Consider the following 12,551-nt stretch of genomic DNA (forward strand, 5'->3'; position numbering starts at 1 on the left):
GCGTGTGGAGGAAGTGAGAGTGTCTCAGGAACGTCTGTGATCCGTCTGCAGACCAGTGTGTCAGTCTGTACCACACAGAGCTTTGTGTGGATCATTACAAACAGCTGTTCTGAGATCAGTGTTGTGTGTCTGTGTGTGAGAGCACAATCACAGAGACCAACAGCATCACAGCCTTCCTCTAAGTCTTCCTCAGCTCCCACTTCCACTCTGGTCACAGTGTTTATACAGAGCTTGGTTCTTCCAGCACATCAGAGCGCGTGCAGTTACAAAAGCATCATGATGACTGCGTACACACCGAATGGAAGGGTTTGAAAACTGAAACCAGTGTGGCAGTTTTTAAACGTGCACTCTTGTTAATGGCCACACTGGGAAATGCCACTGGCTGTAGAAAACACGTAGAAACACGCCTGCGTGGCCTTACTGCTCACTCGGTGTGTGACCTGAGGAAACCCTTTGTGCTCTCGTCATTGCTTTTATTCATGATGATGTCATTTACAGAGCATGACTGAGGATGTGCGTGACCTCAGATCCTCCGCTTTCAAACGTCGAGATGCTGTCGAGGTTTCACAGCAGGACTCGAACCATTACTCAAAGTCAAAGTGCAGCGTACAGAGAGACGAGCAGCGAGAAAAACAACCTGAGAAATTAAGAGGATCAAGAGAAGTTTAAACTAATTTAAACTGATGTCTCACTGGGTATCACAGAGATGACATTAGTGTTCAACACAGACGTTACCTCCTCAGTCACTGTGGGTGAGTAACCGTCTCCAGTGTCTCCGGTTCAGGGACATGTCAGACCGCTGTTCTCCAGTATGGAGACGTCTGCTTCTTTCCCTGGGACTCGCCGCCTTCAGGCGACTCTGGTTGTGATTTGGCGCCACATGCAGAATAAGTAACGCACTGAAGCATAATAATAAGACGAGAAGAGACTGAAAAAGAAAAGAGCCGTGTGATTAAAACTGCAGTATTCTGAACAGACCAAGTGAAAGCTGGCAGTAACTTGTGGTACAAATCATCAGTCACCGAGGCTAACCAACAAATGTTTTTGGCTTTGCCTCTGTGACATTTTACCTGCACAGTCAGCCTCCAGCTTGTATCCACAGGGTTTGCATACAAATGCAGACAATCACTGCAATCCAAACACTCGTGGAGTGTGTGAGGCAGACAGCTGCTGGCAGTAATGGGATTTCTCTTTGCCGCGCAGCAGCCTGCTGGGCGCTGACCTCCATTTAGATGCCCAGAGAGAGAGATAAAGCCTTGTGATGAGGACTCCCCCGGTGGCCGGCCGGGTCACAGGGCTGCTGTCAGTCACAGCACACATCTCACTCTGTGTGCATGTGCTGTGAGCTGCAGATGCTGCTGGAGTGTGCAGCAGGCCTACAGCCGTGTGCATGTATTACACTCTGCTGTAGTAGGCTGCCAGTGGCTGATTACTGCATGTACTGTACAGGAAATGTTTGATTCCCGACTGCTGCTGCTGTTTTGTGTGAACACTTACAGCTGAGAGTCTGAGACTCGCCTCCACTCCTCCTGAAACTCCTTCTTTGACCGTCTCTTTCAGATCCAGCGCTCCAGGAACAAGCAGATGAAAGAAATGTTTCCTGAAGGTTTTGGCATCCACCACGCTGGCATGCTGCGCTCTGACCGCAGCCTGATGGAGAGCATGTTCTCTAGAGGCCACCTCAAGGTCCTGGTCTGTACCGCCACCTTGGCCTGGGGAGTGAACCTGCCGGCTCACGCTGTCATCATCAAGGTCCTTCATGGATTTAATGTGTTTGTGCCTGCTACCCTGAGGGAGCTCAGAGCGTCCTTTACTTTGCACATTCCATCTAAAGTCAGTAGTTGAGGGCTTTTAATTGGCTCTGTAACTTTAAGCGTCTCACAAATGTGAACGTTATTCCTGTAAAAGCCTCACGTATCTGCAGTCAGCTTGTGAGACCATGCACTGAAGTGTAACGTGGTTTTAGCTGTTGTTTTAGTTTCAGAATGCTGAGAGGCTATAAAGATTCACTCGGTTACTCTGAGCGCTCCCCGCCTGCACTCACACACCTGTCTCTGCTCTGATGCAGGGTACCCAAATTTACGATGCCAAGCGCGGCGCCGTGGTGGATCTGGGCATCCTGGACGTCATGCAGATTTTTGGAAGAGCAGGTCGTCCGCAGTTTGATAAGTATGGTGAGGGAACCATCATCACCACCCACGACAAGCTGAGCCATTACCTGACCCTGCTCACCCAGCAGAACGCCATAGAGAGTCGGTTCCTGGACAGCCTGGCCGATAACCTCAACGCTGAGGTAACGCAGTTTCCTTCTGCTTCACTTTGAGCAAAGTTTAGCTTCCACAGTCCGAACAGGGCAGCGATGACATGCAGACAGCCAGGATAGCACATAGCTAACATTTAACATGGACTCAGGTCATAGTGTTTGAAACAAGCTGTCTTCAAATCTGTGAAGCTGTTTTACATCTTTAAGAAAACGATTAATAGCACGTGTTGCTGGGCAGAGTAGAGAGGAGCAGCTGTGCTTTCAGGTAGTGTCCATTAGATGGCGACAGAGGTCTGTGAGCCGCTGTTCTCTCTCCTGCTACAGATTGCTCTGGGAACGGTCACCAACGTGGAGGAGGCTGTGAAGTGGCTCAGCTACACCTACCTTTATGTTCGCATGAGGGCCAACCCGCTGGCGTACGGCATCAACCACAAAGCTTCTCAGGTTGGTCCAGATCCCCGGAGGGCGGGGCCGTCCCCGGGGGAGGGCGGGGACGTACACTGGTGTGGAAAAGTGCTTTTTTTATATGTTTGTCTCACTTAAGTGTTTCAGATCATCAAACACATGTAGATATACAGATACACGTAACACAAAGTTTCTAAATGAAGGCGTTCATTTGGTGGGAGCCAAATCCAGACCTACACGGCCCTGTGTGGAAAAGTGCTTCCCCCTAAAGCTGGTCGCTGATTGGACCACAGCAGCCAGAAGGGGCAAAGACAAAACACCCAAATGAGGAATAGAACAATAATAATACTTTTATTTGTGTTACATCAAAGATCAGGGTCCGACACACACCTGCGCACACGTTCAGCTGACGAGCCGAGGGAGGCTGTAACTGTGACGTGTGTGCAGGGGCCTGTAGGTGTGGAGCTTTCTGTGGGGATTGCACTGGCAGCTCATGAAGGGAACTTAAAAACATGTCAGCTTTGGCTGTGCAGCTGCACCGACACGAGGAAGGAGAGAAGAAAGGTCGAGTGTAAAAGTAGAAGGTTGGTTTCTGCAGGGTTTCTTGGAGGACTTCAGAGATCCAGACTTTGCTCAGAAGTGACAGCAAGCTTCTTAGCACATGCTGTATGAAATGTTAGACCAGGTCATAACTGAACTATAAATGAACGTTGTGATTTAAATGTATTGAAAACACAAGAGAAAAACAAAGTTGTTGTGTTACTGACGTCTTTCTCGTGCTGCGGGGCTCAGATGGATCCAGCTTTGGAGCTGTACAGGAAGGATCTGGTGGTGGAGTCGGGCAGGAAGCTGGATAAGGCCAGGATGATCCGCTTCGACGAGCGCACCGGCTACTTCGCCTCCACAGACCTGGGCAGGACTGCGAGCCACTTCTACATCAAGTATAACACCATAGAGGTAAACGCCGCACACATGTTCACTCTGCTCACTGCAGAGGTCCATGGAGCATCGCACACACTCAGACACACACACAGACACACACACAGACTCAGACACACACAGACTCAGACACACACACACAGCAGTGCTGTTGGGTTGGACACACTCGTACTGGGCGGCTGTGTTAGGCCATGCATTTATGCACAGCTAGCACTCATCAGCATTAAACTTCATCCTGCTGGATTATAGATGAGCTGTTTTTCTAGTACCTGTGTTTGAGTGCATGCAGGTGAGAACCTGCAGGCTGCAGAGCAGCATGGAGCCATGACAACAGAAAGTGTCACGTTTCGAGCCGCTCTCAGTGCTTCTGTCCAAACACGTTCCAACTATTCGACACACGAGTGCATCACAACCGTTCATAGTGTCCTTCACACAGGCTGCAGCAGCTGGATGAAGCACAGCTGCCAGGAGCTTCTCATCAGCAGTTTACAGTTCCTGTAAGCACAGTACACCCTCTGGTTGATCCAATAATCACCAACGTTTCTCTTTCCTCCACATGTGAAGACGTTCAATGAGCATTTCAACCCTCAGGGAACAGAAGCCGACATCCTCAGCATCGTCTCCAAAGCTGAGGAGTTTGAACAACTCAAGGTGAGCTGTGGCCGTCAGAACGTATGTAGTTATCAAATAGCACAGTTTGTGTTCATCCAATAAAAAGCTCTGTCACAACTGAGCACAGCTCATATAATCCAGCTCGGTGTGTTGCTGTGTGTCGCCAGGTTCGAGAGGAGGAGATGGAGGAGCTGGAGCAGATGCTGTGTAGCTACTGTCAGCTTCCAGCTGCAGGAGGTGTGGAGAACGGCTACGGCAAGGTCAACATCCTGCTGCAGACGTACATCGGCCGAGGAGAAGTGGACAGCTTCTCGCTCATCTCGGACCTGTCCTATGTTGCACAGGTGAGGACAGCAGGGCGAGGTGCTGCAGGGCGAGGTGCTGCAGGGCGAGGTGCTGCAGGGCGAGGTGCTGCAGGGCGCTGGCGTTGCATTCACCCATCTGTTATACGCACACAGTCAGACCCGTGCTGTGGTGTTTGCTGCCACACTGACTCAACGATTTTAAATCACTGTTGATTTTTGGGATTTTAATGGGAACAAAAAGAGGCGGGGCCAAAGGAAGCAGGTGGAAAAATAAAAAACCTGAAGACTGATTGAAAATGAAATGATTAGAATGACATCAGAGGATGTTGGTGCTGATGACTGCACACAAGCCTCGCTCTAAAACTACAGTAGCTCATTTCCTGCTGACATGCGATGGACAGCTGAGCACTGATCATGTGACTTTGACTTGTCCCCCCTGGTCAGTGAGCAAACGGTGTAAAACACTCATGAGTGGTGCTGGGGTGGAGGTTTGACTGCACGAGTCGACGGGGCTGTGAAACTACAAAGAGCGTGCACGTGCCACTCTGCTCGAGAACATCACCTGCATACGTGTCGGCACATATGATCCCAGTGTTTATCAAAACGACCTTTTCAATTCAGAACTGAAAAGACAAAAACATTTATTATAATATTTGTTATTAAATCAGTAGTTTGACTGTTGACAGGAAGGTGCAGGCCTTCCTGTGCCCACCTGCTCACAGGCCGCCCACCACACTGCATGTCCTGGACCACATGGTCACATGACATTATCAGCTGACTAAATCACAGCGAGCAACACTACCATGTGACCTCTGGGTGCTGCACGTCTGCTCTTCGTCACACGTGGTGAACGATGCTGAGCGATGTGCCCACCGGCTGCTCCGTGTAGTGTGGAACCTCTGGCTGATGTTTTTCCCGCTGTCGCCCACAGAACGCCGCTCGGATCGTGAGGGCCTTGTTTGAGATCGCTTTGAGGAAGCGCTGGCCGCTTATGACCCGTCGACTGCTCACCCTGTGCAAGGTGATCGACAAGCGGCTGTGGGACTCTGCCCACCCCCTCCGGCAGTTCCCCAACCTGAGCCCCGTCGTGCTGAACCGCTTGGAGGAGAAGAAGCTGACTGTGGACAAACTGAAGGAGATGAGGAAGGATGACATTGGTGAGTGCAGCAGTGTTTCTGTGCTGCAGAGGCCTTTCACAGCACTGCTGTGCAACACTGGCATCACCGCACTTTGTTCGACTTTGCCTTGTTTATTGAAACCACAGTAAATCGTGCCGGTGCAGCCGTGTGTCTGTCCTGACGGGATCATACTGTTTTTATTAACTGCAGCTTTAAAGAAGAGAAAAGTGTTTTGAGTGGAAGAAGCTCAGACTAGTGCTAATATTTAAGTATTAGCTTTTGCTGATAAACAGAAAGTTCACGCACACTGGTTTTAATAAACACCTTAATGCCAGGTGTACTTTTTCCAGGTCACATGCTGCACCACGTCAACATCGGGTTAACGGTCAAACAGTGTGTCCACCAGATCCCCTCGATCTCAATGGAGGCCACCATCCAGCCAATCACACGCACCGTGCTGCGTGTTCGTCTCATCGTCACGCCTGATTTTCGCTGGAATGACCAGGTACAGACAGATTACGCATCCTTGAGTCAGGATGGTTCGCCGTGCAGCATTTTCCAGAGACGGTCAAATGTTTTACAGCTGACCTGAGTGTGAGGGGCAGATGTCAGGGTTAGACCAACCTTTGATCTGCTGTGACATATTTACAGTTCAAGCCTCCGTCCGTCCTTTCATCCATCGCCTCAGGTGACCCAAGGGAACAGAACGCTAAGCAGGACATTCCAGATTGATTGATTGATCATACTTTATTCATCCCGAGGGAAGTTACCCTCCGACCACACATACATGACACAAACATCACATGGGGAACAGAGAGGTGTAACAATGGAAAATGCACCACATGAGGAAAGACGCCCTCTCCCCACTTTCCAGTTCCTCCTGGGGGATCCCACAGTGTCCCCAGGCCAGATGACATGTCCTGGGTCACCGCCCAGTTAGTCCTACCCAGAAAACCTCCAAAGGGACGTGCCAAGGAAACATCCCCGAACCGCATGCAGGCGCTCTACTCCGAGCTCATCGCCCTGTCTGTAAGCCAGCCGCCCATTACCATAGCAACCTTATTTGTAAGGGACTTTAGAACAACCAACGTGCTGCACAGCAAAGACATCAAGACAGATTCAAATGAAAAAGACAGAAAACAACAAAAATGAAATCAACAGGAGGTGACCAGCCAGAGGAGGCGCCGGTGTCACATGTTAGGAGCTGCAGCAGCAAAGGCCCCTCCCCTCTGAGCTCACTGCGGGCAGCGCCGCTTCCAAGACCCAGAGACTGAAAGGAGCCTGGCTGTTCTGAACAATCAGGGACTCGTCCCCACACAGCGCCTCTCACCACGGGACACTCTGGAATAACAAAGGCTCCAGCCCTCTCCCAAAGTTCCCCCTCCTCAGGTTACATCGTGGCTTCTGCTGTGAACATATCATCCACCCCTTTAATTATGCTTTTAAACACATTATGGTGTCACATACTGATGCATGCATCGGGGCAGTTTGCTCAGAGACGTGCGGACCTTAAGGCCGATGGACGCTCCCTCCTACTGAGCACAGAAGAATGAGGAGTCCAGGGAGAGCTGGGCTGTCCATATGTTCGTTCTCCTCCTGTGCTCGGGCACCAGATACATACCAAAACTACTCACAGACATTCATATTTCCACACTGGCCCAAAGAAGAGCACCCCACCTACCTTCTTCTCCCAGCCAGGGAATCTCCATCTGTCCCTGAGAGCCAGCCTGTCCCACCTTAGTGGGCAGCAGGGATCATGTGAAGCTTAGTCCAAAGTTTGTCACGCACAGAAAGCTCGTTGCAGGGCTGAATACGAAGATGAATGTTTATGTCCGATTAGCAATGCATGCTGCAATCATGGGAGAGTGGTAATGGAATACCGGCTGGCTTAACTGTGATCCTGCTGCAGAGCCGCGACACATGCACCGACACATGAGCCACTTCCCTGGTGGCGGCCAGGAAACGCACCACGCTGACTCATTATGATACAGGATGACATCATTCTCCAAGCAGCGTTGGCTGTTTGTGGCAAACTGCCTGCTGGTTTGGTGAGTTAGGTTGTAACATCAGCACGGGGCATTCAAATGTTCGTCATGTCCCCAAATTCAAGTGATTCCCCCGAGTGCTGTGTACACGCTCACAGGTGGGCATGAACAGAACCCAGCTCCAGGTCACCTCGGGACTCTAGCAAGGGGGGGGCACAGTGCTTCTGCTTATTGGACTGACTCCATGATGGTGAGATGGGGCTCTGTGGGTCCTCGCCATCTGTTACAGGATCCATGTTCATCTTTGCCAAAGAAAGTTTCATGTGACTTTACAGGGACACACAGAGCGTATGATGTGTAAGACATCCTGGGTTTCCCTCTGGCACAGGTCGGGGTGTCCAGCTCCAGGCCTCGAGGGCCCGTGTGCTGCAGGTTTACACGTGTCAGCTGATTTAATGGTAAATGGTAAATGGCCTGTATTTATATAGCGCTTTACATATCCAGTCATCCACCCATTCACACACTGGTGATGGCAGCTACAGTGTAGCCACAGCCACCCTGGGGCGCTGGCTTAATGGCCTCCTCAACATGTTCTGAAGTTCTCCAGAGATCAACTAATCGTGTGATTCAGGTGTGCTGACCCAGGGGGAGGTCTAAAACCTGCAGGACCCTGGCCCTCGAGGCCTGGAGTTGCCCACCCCTGGTCTAAGTGGTAGTAGTACCAGACATTCATGGGGGGTTAAAAACCTTAACTCTCTTTCTGTGCTGTTTCCAAAACTTCAATTCAGTGATAGATGAATGTTTATACTAATTTTCTGCTTCTTCGTTTCAAACTATGGCAGTTGTTGTTAGACTTCTACATGACACCTACACATGTTTCAAGAATGCACAGATGTGGCCAGTGATGCATGTAGACAGACGGACGTGCAGACAGATGCCATTTTTCAAACATAAAAAACAAAAACATCTTTTGCAAAAGAGAGAGAGATTAAAGGCTTTCAAACGAGCTGCACTCAGTGGCTTTTGTAGCTCTTGGATTTGTGCAGTTTCTCCGGGCCTTGCAGGGCGAACCTGGGTTAATCAGGGAACTAAAATAAGTGTTGGTTCCCTGAAAAGACTGTAATTCAACGCTGTTCTTTGTGTGGTTCAGGTCCATGGATCAGTGGGTGAGCCCTGGTGGTTGTGGGTGGAAGATGCCATGAATGATCACATCTACCACTCTGAGTACTTCCTGCTGCAGAAGAAACAGGTCTGCTGTACGAGTCTCAGCTCAGATGAACACAAAGCACAGAGAATGACGCGTCTGTTCTCCTCAGGTGGTGTCAGGAGAGCCTCAGCACATCGTGTTCACCATTCCCATCTTTGAGCCGTTGCCCTCACAGTACTACATCAGGGCCGTCTCTGACCGATGGCTCGGTGCTGAAGCTGTCTGCATTATCAACTTCCAGGACCTGATCTTACCAGAGCGACACCCCCCACACACTGGTACACACTCAGACACACAGTGCCCCCCACAGGCCTTCATGATGTTACTCTGAGCTCTGTGAAGAAGGTGGACCTGTACTTGCAGCCCTTTTAGTAGAAGCTGTATTCACTGATTTGGTTCACATATTTATTGATTGATTTTTGCATTTACACCCACGGATCTGTCTGCAGCACTTTGGTGTTGTTAGGGTCGAAGCGCTGACCTTCAGATTACTGGACTCTACTTCTTGAGCCACACTGGTTATGTCAGATACAGCCTAGAAGGCTATAAGTGTAGTTTGTCCAAATAAGGACACTGACTGGTCAGCTGACCTTCTCATTATTAGACAAACCAGTCAAGGCCATAATAAGCAGAGCTGCAGAGCCGTGTGTCCACTTCAGCCACAGCTGGAGCTTTGGACATAAAAGCTCTGAGTGCTCTGTCTCTTACTGGAACCAGAGCGCACTGATCATCACGATAAGGTTTGAAAAAGTAAACTGCCCAACATCAGCTGCTGGGGACAAGCCTGCACACTGGGGCCAGGTCACGTTACACTCTGATCAGCATCACAGTTTGGATGCAAACGTCTCACATTGGTTTCTGTTGTTTCTAATAATCATTGTATCATGTGGCCACCTTTAAACTCTGTTGTCTTGTGACCCTTGTCCCATGATCCTTTGCATGACTTCTTCGCTCTCAGAGCTACTAGACCTCCAGCCGTTGCCAGTGACTGCTCTGGGTAACCGAGAGTACGAGAGCCTTTACAAGTTCACTCACTTCAACCCCATCCAGACCCAAATCTTCCACACACTGTACCACACCGACACCAACGTGTTGCTGGGAGCGCCGACGGGCTCTGGAAAAACCATCGCAGCAGAGATGGCCATGTTCCGGGTCTTCAACAAGTATCCGTCCTCCAAGGTAGCGTCCCCGAGTCCCTCTGTAGGCATGCAAGGAACAGAGAACCCTCCGCAGTGCCGTGTACAGCATCAGCTCTTTGCTTTTACAGTCATCGTAGCATCGTTCCATCAAAGCTGTGCAGGCCCTAACACTGCATTTCATTGAGACATGATGTAAATTCAGATGACTACATAAGTATATATGAACTGTGGGTTTGGACATTGGGGATTTTAGGAATAGATCAATTAAAGGAAAAGGATGTGCTGGAAGGTGAAAACAAGCACACCGGTGCAGAACTTGGAGCTCTCTGGTTTTGTTTTCATAATTCTTGCACTTGTTTGAGAGTCAAAACTGAATTGAAGTGAACATCTGCTCCATTATAAGCAACTGTGTGATGGTCATAGTCTGCACAGCTGGAAGTGTTAGCCTCACTATGGTGGGCTAACTGGTAAACAGTGACGCAGCGGGCTAGTCCATTTTATTGCAACAACACGCGGTCACATGCTGGCTGTACCGTAATGATCACATCGTGTGTTTAAAACGAGATTCATTCAAGAGTTTCCTCTGATTTTTAGTTTCAGGCGATGACCTCATCAAGAGGAGGAACAGGGCTCAAAGTGGGAAAAGCCATGACCAGTAATCTGGTAGCTACTCTGAGGAATGTGAACATAGTTCTGGTGTCTGTAGCTTTGTTCTACACGACTCTCGTTACGTCCATAACTTTGACTTGTATTAGCAAATTTAGAGGAAGTCGTCATGAAGAATTTTGCTCTTTACTTCGATGGTTAGTGTACCCACAGGACAACGCTAACAGAGTCAGCTGTGGCTCCTGGAGGTTCCTCAGCAACGCACCGAGCTGCACTGCTTATAAGGAATCCACTGTTACTTCAACATCAGCTCTGGGGCTTTGATGGTGTGAATGATGCCACGTCCACTTAGTCTGTTAACTGTTTGCTTTGCAGTCCACCTGCTGTTGCCACTGACTGTGAATGAATGGATGCACAGCACACATACACAGATTTATTCTTTATAAAAGGCAATGAGTCTGTCAACGGTCTGCATGTTACTGTTATTTTTGGCCGTTTGATAAAAATGCATTTCAGCCCTGGAGAAAGAAACCCTAATGATGAGTGTAAACGCTCTCTGTGGATCGCCTTACTGTGGTCGTTTCACTCATGTAGTCAACAGGATCCACACCCTTCCTTACCCTGTGACCCCTGGATCCCAGCAGCAGTCAGCACAGGTGGTTTAAACACACAGCAAAGGCAGCTGAGATGCTGCAGCAGAGCAGTCAGTGTAGGGAAACTAGCCGAGCTTGATCGAGTTATTGTTTGCCTGTGTTCTGTGTTTAGGTCGTGTATATTGCCCCTTTGAAGGCCCTGGTGAGGGAGCGCATTGAGGACTGGAAGGTCAGGATTGAAGAGAAACTTGGAAAAAGGTAAGAACAGAGAAACTCTGCATGTGACGAGGCCTTAAACACATGAAACTAGCTAATGATGACATGGTTTTTAAACTGGTATCAATTAGGTCTTAAACATAATCGAGTTACTCCTGCAGACACACTGTAAATGCTGTTCATATGACACCAACAAACAGTTTCTTCTTGTGCTTGTGAAGCGTGGTGGAGCTGACCGGGGACGTGACTCCAGACATGAGAGCCATAGCAAAAGCTGACCTGATCGTCACCACGCCCGAAAAGTGGGATGGAGTCAGCAGGAGTTGGCAGAATCGAAGCTACGTCCAGAAAGTAGCGATTCTCATTATCGATGAGATCCACCTGCTGGGTAAGAGTCTACAGCACACCTGGGCCCGCTGGTGTGGAGCAGGTCCTACCTGTATGTTCTTCACCACGGCTCAAAAACGCTTTTGCTCCATGTAGCCCATGATGTCCTAAATATAAACATGTGAAGGCCCTGAAACAGGACTCCCTGTTAGCTGTGTTAGCGTTAGCACTGTGTCTGTTTCCAGGTGAGGACAGAGGTCCGGTCCTCGAGGTCATTGTGTCCAGGACCAACTTCATCTCGTCTCACACTTCCAAGAGTGTTCGAGTAGTTGGGCTGTCCACGGCTCTGGCCAACGCTCGAGACCTGGCTGACTGGTTGGGCATCGGACAGGTCGGCACCTGCATTACATCACACTAGGGCTGGGCGATATGGCCTAAAATCCACATCGCGGAATAATCTGAAACATGTGCGCTAACGATATATCGTGATATATTCTTTTCTTCTGTATAACGCATTGTACACACTATAAGGCGCACTTAAAATCCTTTAATTTTCTCAAATATCGACAGTGCGCCTTATAATCCGGTGCTCCTTATGTATGAATTCTGGTTGTGCTCACTGACCTCGAACCGATTTTATGTGCTACACGGCGCTCAAACATCTGTCAAAAATGTTTTCGTGCGACTTTGCTAAGCTATGAAGCCGCACCGCCTGATGGATTGTTGGAGCATTACTGCTGCTGTAGTCAGGAGCCTCGCAGAGGAATCTGGGTCCTAAACTCCGTCCCCTCAGGTCCCAAAGTCAAACGAACACTGAGAGTTAAAAACTGTCTAAA

General features: G+C 49.4%; 1 protein-coding gene across 1 annotated transcript in view; it reads left to right on the forward strand.

The window, feature by feature from the left end:
- The window catches only part of ascc3 (activating signal cointegrator 1 complex subunit 3), an 81,860-nt gene that overhangs the window by 39,176 nt on the left and 30,133 nt on the right, over positions 1-12,551 (forward strand). Inside the window, exons 8-21 of the mRNA XM_013915921.1 lie at positions 1,561-1,752; positions 2,069-2,293; positions 2,588-2,707; positions 3,461-3,625; positions 4,172-4,258; positions 4,387-4,563; positions 5,456-5,681; positions 5,993-6,147; positions 8,778-8,876; positions 8,944-9,112; positions 9,793-10,013; positions 11,345-11,430; positions 11,610-11,776; positions 11,961-12,106. Coding sequence (XP_013771375.1) covers positions 1,561-1,752; positions 2,069-2,293; positions 2,588-2,707; positions 3,461-3,625; positions 4,172-4,258; positions 4,387-4,563; positions 5,456-5,681; positions 5,993-6,147; positions 8,778-8,876; positions 8,944-9,112; positions 9,793-10,013; positions 11,345-11,430; positions 11,610-11,776; positions 11,961-12,106 — 2,235 coding nt within the window. The remainder of the gene's footprint in view (positions 1-1,560; positions 1,753-2,068; positions 2,294-2,587; positions 2,708-3,460; positions 3,626-4,171; positions 4,259-4,386; positions 4,564-5,455; positions 5,682-5,992; positions 6,148-8,777; positions 8,877-8,943; positions 9,113-9,792; positions 10,014-11,344; positions 11,431-11,609; positions 11,777-11,960; positions 12,107-12,551) is intronic.

Source organism: Pundamilia nyererei, unplaced genomic scaffold (genome assembly GCF_000239375.1).
Source record: "Pundamilia nyererei isolate P.nyererei 1_Seehausen unplaced genomic scaffold, PunNye1.0 scaffold00397, whole genome shotgun sequence".
Taxonomy (NCBI): Eukaryota; Metazoa; Chordata; class Actinopteri; order Cichliformes; family Cichlidae; genus Pundamilia; species Pundamilia nyererei.